Here is a 16834-nt window from a genome sequence, read left to right as displayed (position 1 = left end):
ACATCATTTCTACTTCCCTCTCCTCCCTCCTACCATGCCTGCTCTTCTGTTCCTATACCCTGCACAAATCACTACCTCCTCTCCTTAGCCATTGCTACATATATGTATAAATGAATAAACATAATTATGATTTGTCATTTTTCTAACATAGTATTTTTATTGACTATTTGAGTATTTCACATAATGCATCTCAATTACACTCACCTCCCAGTCCTCTCAGGTCTGCCCTCCAACCTTTGTAGCTTCCCCCCACAAAAAAGGAGAAGAAAAATACCAAGTCCAATTTGGGTTGCTCAGATACTCCCTGAAGCACGATCAAACTCCCAGTCAGCAGCCCCTAAATAAAAACGAGTCCTTACTCACTTGTGACCCCCACCAGATAGTTGAGAGCATGTGGATGTCTGTGGTCTGTGCTGTCACCAGCAACCATGAGCAAATCCATAAACCATGCTCTTGCTGACTGTCAAGGACAAAGAAGCTACTCTTGTATTGATGACTATGACTCAATAGTTGACAAAGGGGGACATAGAAGGTTTCTATGATAACACCTATACCTACCCTTTGCTCTCCAAAAAATGTTATAGTCTAGACAGATGCTGAAGTGTAGTTCTCCACAATTTGTCATTTGTTAATGCCCAATTTCTTACACAATTCCCATTCTGAGTTTCTCAGAGTGGATATGATTTGCTTAGCGCACCCATTAGCGGAGAGAACTGTTTGTATGGGACTACATCGTTATAAGCTATATGTCCTTTAGTCAAAGGAATTCCTTCCCATGCTTTGTAGTCTGAATCTCTGGGAATAATGATCAGCTCTAGATGGCATGTATTCTAAAATCCCAACCTAGCACTGCTTTGTTCTCACCAGTGTGCCATTTCACCAGGGCAATCTGTTGGGTTTTCCAGTGGGATGCAGTGAATTATCTCTGTAAAATGGATAGGGAGGAGAATCTTTAGTACTGAATAGCTATGTGCTGGAGAGTTACGCATACATAATTATACTTCAGATGTGATCTGCAATGCAACCTCACCATCCTTTCTTCATGAGATCCTACAAGAAGAATATCAAGATGGATACAATATCCTTCCCAATGCAACCAAAGAAGGCCCAGACAAGAAACACACAATGTACCAAAAGTAATTGCAATAAAGACTCATTTAATGGATCAAACATGAGAGTGGCTAGTTATTTTACTTGTTTTTAAAACATGTGTTTCACCTATACATAAACATGAATTTTGGCCACTCTATTCTGGAGGTGACACTTCATTTTAGTGTCCAAGCCCACTCAAACAAATCCATATCATTTCTGGGTCTCCCCAGCTGCCTGTCAATCAAATAGATAAGAATGTTATTGGAGGGCTTCTGCCATTTTGGCTCTTTAGGTGGGACCACCTCGATGTTCCGTTCTGGTGGGCTTTGTACTGCTTCTGGATTTTCTTTATCCATGTCTGGTATTATCCAATAGCCTCAAGGCAACAGAGAATGCCTGAAAAAGAAGATGAAGCCACATCATCAGGTCAACCCAGAGGCCTCTTTAATAATGCTCCTCCCTGTTTTGTCTGTCAGTTTCTCACACATGAATGCTACATGTCATAGTCAAATACTGTTTCTTTTTAAAGGACTGTGTTCGTGTGTGTGGGGGGGGGCAGAGTACCTATGGAAGTCACAGGACAACCTCATATGGCTTTCAGGGATTGAACTCAGTTCATTAGTTTTTGCAGCAACTGGTTGTGTGATCTTGCTAGCCCTCAACTCCCTTTTCGAAATGAAACCCTTGGGCCACATGCTAACTGCTACATTTCCTTTTGTTGCAAGTTATAGAAAAGCAGGGGGGAATGTACTCCTTTCATTTTGCATCTGTCACGGTAAAGTTACAGAGAAACCAGTACACGGATTTCAAGAAGAAAGGGATGGAATTCCCAGGATTCTGCTGCTTCATTTAGTTGACATCTAGAGAAAAAGAAGGTTAACCAAGAAATCAGGACACAACTCTAAATTATACCAAAACCAGGTATCCTGAGTGCTGAGACCAGGATATGGACTTAGAAGGCATAGTCTAGAAAGTTTGTGATGATCATACCTTGGACACTTTCTACAGGAAAGTTTCTCTTATCAGCTTAAACACAAAACTATCATCCTCCTCTCCAGTACTCAACATGATCAGGACTTACTCGTCAGATGAGTTTGATGATGAAACAACAAAAAGTACCCAATGTTACTGGTTTGTAGACTTTAATCTCTCAGACCACTGTAGCATCTCTATAAGAAATGAGCTGGTTGCACAAGGCATAAGATACCTGCCTTCTCTGCATCTTAGATACTGATTGGTCAGTTCTTACAAGAGTTATGATGCACAATGGACTTAGAACCCTCAAAGAAACAGTTTTATGATAAAACCACTGACCACTGCTCCCGCTTTGTGGCTGACTACAGTAAGCAGAAAGAGCTGTTACAGACACCAGACATTACCAAAGCATTAACCACACACACACACACACACACACACACACACACACACACTCACGCGCGCGCGCAAGTGCCCACAGACGCCAACACACACACACACACACGTGCAAGTGCCCACAGATGCCAACACACACACACACACACACACACACACACACACACACACACACACACCTCTGCAAGTGCCCACAGAGGCCAGGGGAGTGCATCAGATACCCTGGGGCTAGTCTTCCAGTTTTCGAGCCTTCAGAAGTGTATGCTGAGAACTGAATTTTGGTTCTCTGCAAGAGCAGCAAGCACTTTTAGGTCTTTAGTCATCTCTCTAGGTCCTTAGCCCTCCCCATCTTACATGGTTTATAGTACACAGTTTATACAGTTTACAGTGGGTTGTTTCATTATTAAAATGTTGGCCATGAGTAGTCACAATGGCCACAATGTAGTGTTTTCCATGTCTCTAATCTATAACAACTATGCTGTTAGTTAGCATTGATGTTTGACCCAGCTGGGTATTGTCTGTAGGAGGGCCTGAATTCTAGCAGGCCATTGGAGGGTTTATGGTGAGGACAATTTTTTTGATCGTGCTGCCCTCTGGAGGAAATGAAAAGAATTTCTTTTCTTTCTGGCCCCACACTGAACATCTCAGTTCATGTGAAAACTGAGGGAGTTTAAACCCAGATGCCTAATAGAGGGGCCCAGGTCTCAGTTAGTATTGGTTGGGGTTCTCTAAATAATCATAATATATACAAAGGTCATTTATTAGAATGCATTTCAGGTTGTGGTCTAGCTAGTCCAACAGTGGCTGTCTACCAACGATGGGTTCAACAATCTAATAGTCATTCAGTTCCTGATCTGCATGTTTCAGCTGGTCTTCAGTATAGGCCAGGAACCTAAAAAGTAAGCTTTAAGGCTAGTGAAGGAATGCACTTGCTAGCCAAAGTAAGAGCTAGCTGACAAAGGAAGAGAACAAGTTTCCTTCTTCTATGTCTTTAATATAGGCTGCCAGCAGAGTGTGTGGCCCAGATTAAAGGTGGATCTTCCTGCCTCAAAAGATCTGGATTAAAGGTCTATCTTCCCATCTCAAAGATCCAGTGGGTCTTCTCACTTCAAATGATCTATTTAAGAAACAAATCCCCCACAGATGTGCCCAGACATTTTGGTTTTAGCTAATGGTAGATATAGTCAAGTTGACAACCAAGGTTAATCATCATAGATCCACCAACTGTTGACATACATAGCATAAAAATGCTTGATAATATAGTCAAGTTGACAACCAAGGTTAATCATCATAGATCCACCAACTGTTGACATACATAGCATAAAAATGCTTGATAAACTTATTTCAGAAGCATTAGCATAATGGAACATAATCATTAGAATCTAGTAATTACAGCAAAATTGTACAATTCCCATCAGCACACATATGCTATACATGCTACACAAATTACTCCCCTGCAAAATACTCAATTGCATTCTCATGTAAGGCAATTCATCAGAAAATAAACTATCTCATTTTACTCATGAATGTGTGTGCCCTTGGATGGCTATATTCTAAAGTCATGTTGAAGAGGACAGGAAAATGATTGTCCCAGAGTAAAACTTATCTTACTGGCTGTCTTAGTTAGGGATTTAGTGCTGTGAACAGACTCCATGACCAAAGCAACTCTTAAAAAGACAACATTTAATGCTTGGTGGCTAAAGACATGAGAATAGCTATACTTACTGATACAACACCACCAGGCTGTAATTGGCTTTTGCCAAAATACCATATAATATGGTGAGAAAATGATAAAGATGATGTGGATCAACAAATCATTCCATGAATGGAGCCATTAAACTGGAAGCTGGATTTTCTCTCCTTGAGTTTAATATGGTGTGTTTTCATTTCCCCTTGTTTTATTTTTGTTTATTCACATGCCCCATATAGTCCAGTCCCAACTAGGTACTACCCAATGGCTGCAGACATGTAATCTCTGGCCACTCATTCTTGCAAATGTGTTTAGTAACAGTGTAACATAACGGAGCTTTGCAGTCAGAGTAGCTGTTAAGTCAACCTAGGGCATGCAGGAAATGACGGGGAATCCTTGAAGGGATAGGAACCTAGTTAGAAAAATCTAGCTAGTTACCTTGTATGCAGTTGGAGTATATGGCGAGGGAGACCCTGTGGGAGACATCTCCATTGTCATTGCTAAAGGATATCTTGCTGTAACTATTTAACCCCCTGTTACTTTTGGCTAGCCTTGGCTTATGCTCAGAATGCTTGTAGGATGAAAAAGGGAACTGTGGTGGTTTGAACATGCTTGGCCCAGGGAGTGGCACCATTAGGAGGTGTGGTCTTGTTGGAGGAAGTATGCCACTGTGAGGGTGAGCAATGAGACCAACCTCCTAGCCCCGTGAGAGCCAGCCTTCTTCTATCAGACTATTAGCTCCTCCTGCACCATGCCTGCCTGGACACTGCCATGCTCCTGCCTTGATGATAATGGACTGAACCTCTGAACCTGTAAGCCAGCCCCAATTAAATGTTGTCCTTATAAGAGTTGCCTTGGTCATGGTGTCTGTTCACAGCAGTAAAACCTTAACCAAGTCAGGAACCTACCCTGAAAGTTTCCTCTAACAGATGGCCACATCATATCCAAAGCTAGATCTGGAGCTATTTTGAGAATTTGAAGATTTCTAAGAAATTTGGTAGTGCTAATGCTTTAGTTTCAGACCACAGAGAAACTTTAGAAACTACAGAGTAGCACAAAGGACTGAGAGGAGCAGGGGTCTTGTAGGAAGCTGCATATGCCAAGTAAGATGTGGCGATGCATTAGAGAAGCAGGCATATCCCTGGCCACACAGGCCTGCCAGGCTCAATAGAGAGCTCACATTTAGTTTGAAATGGATTACGGAGATTGGTGGCTGGAGAGATGGGACAGCAGTTAGAGGGGATTGATGGTCTTAAAGAGGACCTAAATTTAGTTCCTAGTACCCTTGTCAGCCATCCCATAACTGCCTGTTACTCCCACTTAAGGCTATCTCTACTCCAAGGTTATCTACACACAGACACACAAGTATATAAATAATGAAGTAGTTTTTTTTAAATAAAGAATTTGGAACGATTTAAGCATCTGGTTTGTCTTTTAATGTGTCTGCTCTGGTAGCCAATGGGGAATGAAATGGTGGAGAAATGCATGGAGACCAGGAGCCCCACTGGAAGGCCACTACAGGCATGTAGTCTGAAATCAGCAGTGCCCCCATCTCCAATGGCAGTGGGAGTCAATCCCTGACCTCTGAGAGAGGGGAATAGAGGAGCATCGGGGGAACTGGAACTAATTTAGAGAACAGGGACTGGCCCCTTAAGAGAGGTTGCTCCTTAGTCCCAGGGAACCAAGAAGGAGTCCAACACAGAGCCTTCAGGAAGATTCCCATCTCTGGGGCTCTCCCCGTTCCCTTGTTGGGAGATGTATTTCTGTCCTAATACAATTTGCTGATTTTGTTCTTATTTCTCTTTCTGGTTGGTGCTTCTCCACCTTCTGTGTCTACGGTTCCATGAGCTCCTACTGTAGTTTTCACTTTGGGGTAATAGCCACTTGTTCTGTGTCAGTGGCTCCCAGGAACTCCTGTGGCTTTTGCTTTCTAGCAGCAGCTGCTTTCCCAGTCCCTGCCTGCATCTGCAGTCCTTGAGAGCTCCACCTGTCTCTTCACTTTCTTGTTAGTGGCTATAACCTCCCTCTAGTCCTTGACATAGCTGTTTCTGCATGGGTCTTATTTTAAGGATGCACAATTCTTTTATCTGTCTCATGGAACAAACTTGGTGGAACCCCTAGATGCACACTCCTCACCTAAGATACCTATGTTATTGGTGGTAATGTATTAGAGGTGAATGTGGGCCTCTGCTAACATATGGCTTCCTGTGGTCTAGAAGCCATGTTCTGAATCCTTACTTCCTGACCAAGATGTCTCAGTTGTTAACTCTCATCATAACTCTGTTGTGTAGAAATCTACTACTTGAGTAGACAGGAATGAGAAGAAGAGTGGACTTGGGGGTGTCCAGATTGTGTCATCCCTGAACCCCTGTCTTATTCTTCACATCCCAGGTCTTGGCCTACAAGACCTTATCTACTGTGTCTTGTGAAATAGTGTTTCATGGTACACTCATCCCTCAATGATTTCTCACAACTTTCAAGAGCCTCACGGGGATGGGTTCTTTTTAGGTTTGTTTTGATTTTTGAGATAGGGTTTCTTTGTTTAGCCCTGGCTGTCCTGAAACTCACTCTGTAGACCAGGCTGCCCTGAACTCAGAGGTCTGTCTGCTCCTATCTTTCAAGTGCTGAGATTAAAGGTATGGGTTACTATCACTTCCTGGGTCCCCCAGGAATCTATCAGTTACATGATTTTGTGACTCAAATAGCATAAAGGTGTGTCTTAAATGATGGGGAGGAAACTGAATGTACTTGTTATATGAGTGGACTTAGATTGGACCTCTGTGTTCTGTCCTCCCATAATTACTTGTGAAATTGACTGATAGCCACAGGAATATAATGTTAGAATCCAGCCCAAACTGCTACACAGGCCATAATAACTACAGAGGTCCTTCTTCTCTCACAGTTATGAATAAGCACTCCACTGAGGCATTGTCTGTGGATGGTTAGCTACCAGACTAACCATCTGGCTTTCTCATCGGGGGAAATGAGTTTCCCAGAAAGAGAGTGTTGGTGGTTACACAGTCTGCCCCTCATCCCCTTTCTGCCTCCTGCTTGAGCATCAGAGTCTAGGTGCAGGTTCCAAGTTCTAAAACCACCCCTCCCATGCTCATAGTGTTATAAGAGACTTCCATTTCTGCTCCTAAAAGCCTCTGACAAGCTGTTTTTCTGTCTGTCCAGAGCATCAATAACTTACTTATTTTTTGAGACAGAGTCTTACTATGTAGTCCTGAGTGGCCTGGGACTCACTATGTATACCAGGCTGGCTTTGATCACACAGAACTATGCCTGTCTCTGTCTCTCAAGTGCTGGAATTAACATGCGTGTGTGTCACTCTGCCTGGGCAATAATTTTTTGTAATAAACTTCTTATAACCAAACAATCCATCTCAGTGTCCCCCTGATCCCTAACATCTGAGACGCTTTAAGAGCAATTGAGAGAAATGTGCTGGTATGAAAAACTATTTCCACCTTAATGGATTCTTCCAGATCCAATGCCAGTCTCTGATGACCCATATGGTACTAATAATAATTCATATCAAAGGTAATCTTTTGAAGGTATAGTTAGCCCCACAGTTCTCCCCTTGTCTTTGGGATGCTTAGAAAGTCAGGAAACAGTGATGACAGGAGCTGTGAGGTTATGACGCAGGAGCTCACTCTCAATAGATGAGGGAAGAAAGCTCATGGTAAAAGCCTCAAGTTGCTCATTTGTGTTGACGTGAAGATAGAAGCTGCAATTAAAATGAGGATTATGGGATAACATGGCGCGGCCTGGAACATGAGGAAGATGAATATTTTAGCTACTGTTCTATTGCTGTGAGGAGACAATCTGACAAAGACAACTTATAGACGAAAGCGTTGAATTGGAGGCTTGCTTGCTTACAGTTTCAGAGAATTAGTCATGATCATCATGCTGGGGAGAGAGGTGGCAGGCAGGCTCTAGAGCAATAGCTGAGAACTTATATCCTGATCTGAGAGAGAGAGAGAGAGAGAGAGAGAGAGAGAGAGAGAGAGAGAGAGAGATTGGACCTGGTGGGGTTTTGGAAACCTCAAAACCTACCCCCTGGTAACACATCTCCTCCAAGACCATGCCACTCAATTAATACTAAAGAGCCCATCAACTGAGAAGCAAACATTCAATATATGAGCTTACAGGAGACATTCTTCTTCAAACCACTGCACTAAATAAGAAGGCTTATACTTGGGTCTGACATAGCCAAGCTAAACAGATAAGAGGAAGGACAGGGCTTTGGGCCAGTGATAGAAGACCAGTTTACTCCCTAGACCCGAAAGTCCTTGAGGAACAATAGTCTCTTCTTCTCCTTCTCCTTCTCCTTCTCCCTCTCCCTCTCCCTCTCCCTCTCCCTCTCCCTCTCCCTCTCCCTCTCCCTCTCCCTCTCCCCCTCCCTCTCCCCCTTCCCCTTCCCCCCTCCTCTTTTTTCTTCTTCTGGGGGTGGATTCAAGACAGGGTTTCTCTGTATATCCCTGACTGTCCTGGAACCCACTCTGTAGTCTCAGCTGAGACCATGCTGGCCTTGAACTCAGAGACCCACCTGCCTCTGTCTCTCAGGTGCTGGGATAAATGGTGTGGACAATAACCACCCAGCTTTATTTTTTTGTTATAACAGATGAAACTGGAAGTAAGAATTGAGGAACTTGGATTTAGATCCCTGATGAGCTGACAGGAAAAGGGCCACAGGTAGATAATCAAGATGACAAACTTCTGTCTTCTTCCTCACCCTCCTCATGGAAACAAAGGCTTGGCAGCTTAAAACAAAAGCCTGGTAGGCATCTTCTCCTGTCATAGGGTCCCTACCGGCAAACTAGTCCAGGCTGGACCATGACACATTTGCCTACCAGTGGGCCTACCAGCTTCTCTTTGTTCATTTACATTGGCCAACTCTAAATTACGGGGAAAGGCCTTACATTCAAGACTACTAAAGATCCTTGCAACCCACAGGCCTCCAGGAAAGGTCTGACTTCAGCCTCCTCAGCACCCCCTACTTTTCAGGGGAGGTCTCTATGTCTGTTTGGGTATGTGTGTACAAGTCTGTCTGTGAGTGGGTGAACGCATGTGTGTGTATGCCTTTTCACCTTTAATAAAGGTATTTTCATCTGTTCACTTTACCTGCTATGTCTGAGATTCTCCCTGATCCTGCCTGCCATGTTTGAGATTTTTTGAACTGCCTCTTAATTCTGTAACTGCAAGAGAAAACAAACACAATGCAGACTCTCTAGAAGGTACCAGGATGGCTTCTAAAAAGCTTCTGCTTAAGAGGGCACCTTATACCCCCATAGTTGAGGAGCCAAATATGATGTAGCCAAGAAACAGCGGAGCTGCATCTTGGCAGCTTTGATAGAGTTAACTTTCTGCTGAGGTAAAGCCCCAAGCTAGTTTTGTAAATGTGAGACCAAAAAGAACTTAGTATAATACAAGACACCTCCGAATTTAGAGAGTAGTAAAGTTGGACAATGACTAACAATTATCATACAGCCAGGATCAATAATTAACAAAGCTACTCAATGATGAATAGGAGGGACTCCAACTACTCCTAATAAGATGGGCAGTATCTGAACAGAAATTGGGCTATGATGACATGCAGAGAGCATAAGGGTCCTGCACTAGCTTGGTCTATGATAGCCCACAGAATTAGCCGATCTTAGCAGAGATTACCACAACCTTTGTCCAGTTTCTACCACAGTCCTGTAAAAATCCCTAGACCAAGGAGCTTGGTGACTTTTCTTTTCTTGGAAACTCATTCTACTTCAAGGAATTATCTAACTCTCCCGCCATCTTTTACTTCTTAAATAACTCTTCCTAATAAAGTCCTTTTCTGCTTTGCATAGTCCTGCAAGAGTCTGCATCTTCCCCTTTCATTGACATGAGACAAGGAACTCAGAGCCACTATCACAGGTTAACTTCAGTGATCACCGGCACCTGGTACTGTTCATAGAGGCAGGCCTAGGTTTAGTCCATTGGGGACATCAAAAGGTCCTGTCATACTTTAAAAAACAAGCATCAGCTGAAAGACTTCCTAGTTTATTCTAATTGCTCCTCAATGAGGACACACACTGCATTCACAATGAGATATGCTGTCAATTCTATGCAAAGAAGATGGACCCAGTTCTGTTTGGGGGCCAGAGAGATCATTTCTGTGTTTCCATTTCCAATAAGCTTACCTTAGCTCTGGGTGTCAGTCTGAACCTGTAGTCCTGTTGAGCGATGAGAGAAGAAACAATATGGACAGACCTCAGAGTTCCAGAATTGCCGTCTGCGAGAGAGGGCAGGAACTAAATGTGTCCTTTTCAGAAAGTAGGATATCAGCACTAGGGCTGCAAGTGTCCTGTACAGTACCCTTCCATTTGTATCCACTCCCCTTCACGTACAAAGAAACACAGTAGCAGAGGAGCTCAGGGAAAACTTGCTTATCAATAGCCACTGACCCTGTGCTAACCCATTTTCCCCCTCTGCAGCACTTTTCCATAACTACTAGCTTATCAGTTTACATTGGTTTTGGGGCGCCCTCATGGCCTTCCAATATGAGAATAGGAATAGCTGCTTCGCCCACTTCTGGCTTGCCAGTGCTTACCCAACTTGGTGTCAAAAATGCAGACCTGATGGTCCCTATAGGTTTGATTGTTGGACAGGTGCAATTTGCTTATTTTAGCTTCCAAACTTCCAAAGTTGGACTAATATTGCAAGGGAGAGAGCATGCACAGAATCCTTTAACAGGGCTGCTAGAAATAGCTTTGTCTTTCTGTCTGGAAAACAACTTGAAAGTGTGTGCCCCAGTCAAAAAATTACATTGTCCTTACAATCCCTCTTTTAGTAATTAGTACATTAAGCCAAGCAGCTGGTTATTGACATGCAAAACAACTTAAACATGACAATTTATATATTACCTATACGTTTTTGACTGTTACTGTTAGTGATTTCTGATACGTTTCTGGTATAGTTCAGGCTTAACCTCCAACTCACAATCCCGCTCCAACATCCTTCCTGGGATTTTACTTTTTCTCTCTATGCTGGGGGATAAAGCCAGGGACTTGTGTTTGTAAGGATTTTTACCACCAACTTTATTGCAGACCTTACATTAAAAAATAGTAATAATTAAGCATTAGAAAAGAACATCCCATAGCCAAGCATGGTTCCTTTGCACTTCTATTTCTAGCACTTTCAAAAGTGGAAGCAAGAGGCTTAGGAGCTCGAGATCAGACACAGATTAGTCTGGCCTGAACTACCTAGGGCATTGTCTCAAAAGAGGAATAGCCTGGAAAAATGGCTCAGTGGTTAATTAAGATCATATACTGCTCTTACGGAGGACCCAAGCTCCAGGGGATCTTAACTCAATCCTGAGTACCCACAAGGTCAATTCCAAGCATCCAATTAGATATAGCTCAAAACTGTCTTTCACTCCAGCTCCAGGGATTCTAACACTTCTGGCTTCCCCTGGCTTCCTCTGCTAACTTCACTCATGTGCACAGATACAAATATATACGCACAATTTAAAACTTAGTAAAAGTATTTTTTAAAAGGAGGGGGTGAGGTGACAGATAGCTCAGTGGGTAATGGGCTTGCCACAAAGGCCTGACAATCTGAATTGTACCCCCAGGACCTATGCATAAAATGGAAGGAGAAAACCACTTTCCCGGGTTGCATTCTGACCTCTATGCTTGTACTCTAGTTCGGGTTACTTGAGGAGAATTGGAGGAGGGAATTGGGGTTCTCTGAGGGGTCAGGAGGAAAGAATTAGGGGTAAATATGTTCAAGACACACTATTTACATATATGAAATTTTCAAAGGAAGAAAGTGAAAAAGAATCTCATAAAAGAATATTTAGTACTTTAAAAAGACTTTGACAAGACTTTGTTACAAAGTAGAAACAAGATGGTAAGTATAAACTTTAGATTTTTAATTACTTTAAAATAAATTCACAATAACATGAAGATACTAACACAGTATTCTGAGTGTCTATGCAAGGTAGCACTGTCAGCTGAATTTGATTGTTGGTTTATGAGTATCATGAAAAGGTTGCATACTTTTGTTAGAGAAGCTAACAGTCTCTAAACTTGTGCAGCTCTGCCATCTGGTGGCTGAACTAAAGAAATTACCTTTTAAAATACCTTGTTATTAATTTTTGTGGTGTGTGTTTGTGTGTGTGTGTGTGTGTGTTTGTACACGATATAATCATACACATGAACATACGTGCTGCATGTCAGAGGATAACTAAGAGTTGGTTTTCTCCTTCCACAATGTGAAGAAATTGAACTCAGACCATCAGGGTTGGCAAGCCATCCTGCTGGCCATGGAACTGTATAATTTTAGTCTGAGGGACAGATGCTGTAATCCAGATTGCAGAGCAGATACCACTGAAGGTATAACCCCAGGGTAGAATGTGCAAACTTTACATGTAGTTAGGACAAGTAACTATGGCTATGTCCTGAAAGAGTAGTAGTTTAGAACTCTAATTGGTACATTTACAATAATACACATGGTGACAATATGCTCTTAACTCCTTTCAAGTTTTTCTTTATATTGAATCATTTATTCATTCTGTGTGTGTGTGTGTGTGTGTGTGTGTGTGTGTGTGTGTGTCCATGCACTTGTCAAAAAAAGAAAGAAACAACTATAAGGAACTTATTCTCACTGTGGGGGTCTAAGGATAGAATGCAGGTGGTTAGGCTTGGTGGCAAGTGTCCTTACCCACTGAGCCATCTTGACAGTCCCTCATATGTAACCATTCATCAAGAGCTTCTTTTACTTGCTATCTTAACAAAAATGATGATTTTTCCATATTGCTATGGACAACACGATGGGTTTGAATTATTTTCACTGGATGCATACTGAGTCTAGTTACGATCTTGTCTATTGCCCAACCCGTGGGAATATGTTTATTTGGTGGTTAGGCTCATTTCACCTCATGTCTCTGTGCTGGAGAGTTTAAGAGGCCACCGTATCTCACTCAGTGGAAGGCAAAACAATTTATCCACTCAAAGTATGATGTCATACAAACAAGAAGGTTACCTACAGTACCACTTGGAGAATACCAACCTGATGATAAGATTCCTAGTACTTTCCAGACTACTCCTGCAGATAAATTAGCAGTAAGTACAAGGTTATAATTCAGAAGGAAATTACCAATGAGACGTGATAAAGAAGTGAAGCCTGTGGAAGTTGTAGGTATTTCCTTCCTCAGTGAGATTAATATCCTTATAAATGTATTCCCGGGAACCGCTTCCTTTCTATGCATTCTGAGGATGCAAGAAGTCATGGCTTGGGCTAGGGACGATTCTCAGATGCATATTGACTGACCAGCATACAAGTCTGTAGGTTTTATCCCCACCACTAAAACAAACAGACAAACACAGGAGATGGAGGCAGGAGGGTGAGAAGCTGAAGGTTACCCTCAACTATGTAATGAGTTCAAGGCTCAGCCTGAGATATGTGACACTTGGATCAGGGTTAAAAAAAAGTCATATTATAAATTGACACTAAAGTAGTATCCAGATAAAAATGCTAATAAAGAAATAGAGAGAAAGTACAAGCAAGTAGCTTGTATTGACGTATATGAGGCATTATCAGATGCTAAAAGACACCTGTGACAAACACAGAAAAAGTAGATTAAATGGTGGAGTTGGGGGAGTGAAAATCATTTTGAGGGCCAAGTGAGTTCAATTTCACATTACAGGACCCAGCGATGTCTTCAGAGAATGTGCTATTGCTTTGGTTTGATTTATTTAGAGCACGTTTCATATACTTTCCAAGCTAGCTTCTAACTTAATATGTAGAACAGGTTGGCCTTGAACTCCTAGTTCTCCTGTGCCTGCCTACAAGTGCTGGATTTATGAGTGTACACCAACATACTGGGTTTGGTTTTGTTGAGGTTTATTTGTTTTAAGACAGGATCTCACCCAGTAGCCCAGCCTAGCTTCAGACTTGTGTTGATTCTTCTGCCTCAGATAGCTGTGAGTCACTATGCCTGACATTCTTCAAGCAACTTTTTAGGCTTTATGACCCATCTGAATTAAGAATTAAAAATACAAAATTAACAGTTTGGTGCTTTGAATAACAATGGCCCTCATTGGTTCATATCTTTGAATGCTTAGTTATCAGATAGGGGCATTGTTTGAGAAGGATTAGCAGGATTAATAGGTGTAGACTTATTGGAGGAAGTTCATCACTGGAGGTGGGCTCCAAAGTTTCAAAAGCCCATGCCCAGCCCAGGTTCTCTTCTGCTGCCTGTGGATCAGGATGTAAAGCTCTCAGCTCCAGGGCTATGACTGTGTGCATGCAACCATGCTCCCAACTATGATGATGATGATGATGATGATGATGATGATGGTGGTGGTGGTGGTGGTGGTGGTGGTGATGGTGATGGTGGTGGTGGTGATGGTGATGGTGGTGGTGGTGATGGTCATGGTGATGATGAACTAACCGTCTGAAACTATAAAGAAGCCTTCAGTTAAATGCTTTCTTTTACAGGGGTTGCTGTGGTCATGATGACTCTTTACAGTAACAGAACCAGGACAAAGACAGGAACATTTTTTGAAGATTTCAAATGAACATGACTTTGAATATAACTGTACATAAAGTATTTATAAAAAGGTTATTAGAGGGGTTGGGGATTTAGCTCAGTGGTTGAGGCTTTCCTAGCAAGCACAAGGCCCTGTGTTCGGTCCTCAGCTCTGGGAAAAAAAAAGGTTATTAGAGCCCCTATTTGTCATAGACTTTTAAAGTGCTTTGTTTTGTTTTTGTGTTTGTTTGGACTGGCCTGGAACTTAATACACAGCCTAGGCTGGCCCCAAGCTCTCAAATAATCCTGAGATTTCAGGCCTGAGTCAGCCTGTCCAAAATGTATCTTGAATGTACTGTACATGCAGATCTATCTACACAGGAGATAGGGCGGAAGAATTCTATACAACCATTGTACTGCCAATCTCTTTGTTTGCATGCTGATCTACAGTTATGTGATATGTAGCCCTGCTGTGAAGGGAAGGCTAGATAAAGGAAGGCTTCAAGAGACCTGCCTGCGCCATCTTTCCCACTTGCTATCAAAGTTTCTTTAAAGAAAAATCAGTCACCATGTTGACTGTGATAGCAAACACATGCAATCCTGACACTCAGGAGGCAGGGACAGGAAGGGCAGCACTTTAAAGTCAGTCTCACCCACACAGTGAGTTTGAGGCCAGCCTGGTCTACACAAGATCATATTTCAAAAATAAAAAGGTAAACTGAAGCATTTCAGTTACACAAACTGAGAAAGTTTTACAAAAGAAGTAGATACAAAATCTAAGCTAAATACCCCCTCCTGATACAATTCAGTATCTACAGAGAAAATACCAAGGGCCCTTTGGTGGAAAGTGTGTGAAGAGAAGCCCTACAGAATACGTGGGGGAGAAAGCCCTGAGGGCAGAACATTGAGGAATCCAGGCCCACAGCATCATTTGTCTGTACATCTACCTACACTAGGTCTAGTGAACAAAAATTCACACAACTTCAAAGATCAAACAGTTGCTGTTTTTAGAGATGGGACTTTGGGTTTTTAGCATGCATAGCTTAGCTGAGAAGGCACCCAGCACTCAGTAAGCCCTTTTGGAATTCCACAGACATGGAATGACTACCCATCTGTTTAAAAGGTGAACTCTATCCCTTCAAATTCAAATGTAGATGAGTCTTAAACTCTGGATTTATTTGGAGATCTGGCAATCATTAGGGTAGCCCTGTCTGTTGACAGCTGAGGAGAGAAAAATAGTACACAGATGCATACACAGAAAAGATTGTGTGGAGACAAACCAAGGCGAGTCTGTTAGAGAGATCACCTCTGCTCAGACCTTCCTCTTTGACACCCCATATGTACAAAAGTAAATTCTAGCCAGGTGTTTTCATTAGAATTTTCACTGCTGTGAAGAGACACACCATGATCAAGGCAACTCTTATAAAGGACGAAATCTAATTGGGGCTGGCTTACAGGTTCAGAGGCTCAGTCCATTATCATCAAGGCAGGAGCCTAGTAGTATCCAGGTAGGCATGGTGCAGGAGGAACTGAAAGTTCTACATCTTCATCTGAAGGCCACTGGGAGAAGACTGGCTTCCAGGCAGCTGTGAGAAGGGTCTCACACCAACAGTGACACACCTACTCCAATAAGGTCACACATCCTAATAGTGCCACTCCCTAGGCCAAGCATTTTCAAACCACCACACCAGGTGTAGTGGCTTGTGCCTATGCTTGCACTTAGAAACCCAGAGCAAGGTAATTATGTGTTTGAGGCCATCTAAGCCCCACAGTGAGTTCAAGGCTACTGGGGGTCACGTAACAGCAATCTATTTCAAAACAATTTTGCATTGTTTAAGCCACCTGGTCTACAGTACATAGATGTGCACTTTGTTAAATTTATACACATGCGGTTTGTACAAGTGGGAAACAGGTGAGATCACCTGAGCCTCCATGTAGATGCCAGGCCCTAGAGTCTGAGCTATTTCTACTACTAGTTTATGATAGAAGTTAAAGGTGATATCCTTCCTCTCCGACCACCTATTCCCTGGGGATTATGGGACAGGCTCTTTAAGGAGATTTGTCATCATGAACTTTGGCCTGTCTAGATAGAAAATGATAAATCCCAAGTTAACTCCTGCTAGAGCCCACAAAGACTGCTAGTACCTGAGAAAGAATGATGGCTTGTTATC

General features: G+C 42.5%; 1 protein-coding gene across 2 annotated transcripts in view; it reads right to left on the bottom strand.

The window, feature by feature from the left end:
- Positions 1 to 1140: 1140 nt before the first annotated feature.
- The window catches only part of Etdc (embryonic testis differentiation homolog C), a 79083-nt gene continuing 63389 nt past the window's right edge, over positions 1141 to 16834 (bottom strand). Inside the window, exons 1-2 of one of the 2 annotated variants that reach the window (XM_087601020.1) lie at positions 10330 to 10417; positions 1141 to 1488 (exon numbers count right to left, since the gene is read on the bottom strand). In XM_087601020.1, the coding sequence (XP_087457146.1) occupies positions 1266 to 1448 (183 nt within the window). In that variant the 5' untranslated portion in view covers positions 1449 to 1488; positions 10330 to 10417 and the 3' untranslated portion in view covers positions 1141 to 1265. Of the gene's footprint in view, positions 1489 to 10329; positions 10418 to 16834 lie in introns of those variants that run through there. The other variant, XM_087601021.1, reaches the window with a different exon arrangement.

This window comes from Rattus norvegicus, chromosome X, assembly GCF_021556685.1.
Source record: "Rattus norvegicus strain SHRSP/BbbUtx chromosome X, alternate assembly SHRSP_T2T, whole genome shotgun sequence".
Classification (NCBI taxonomy): domain Eukaryota; kingdom Metazoa; phylum Chordata; class Mammalia; order Rodentia; family Muridae; genus Rattus; species Rattus norvegicus.
Note: the sequence above shows the minus strand (reverse complement) of the source record. Positions and strands in the feature narration are given on the sequence as shown.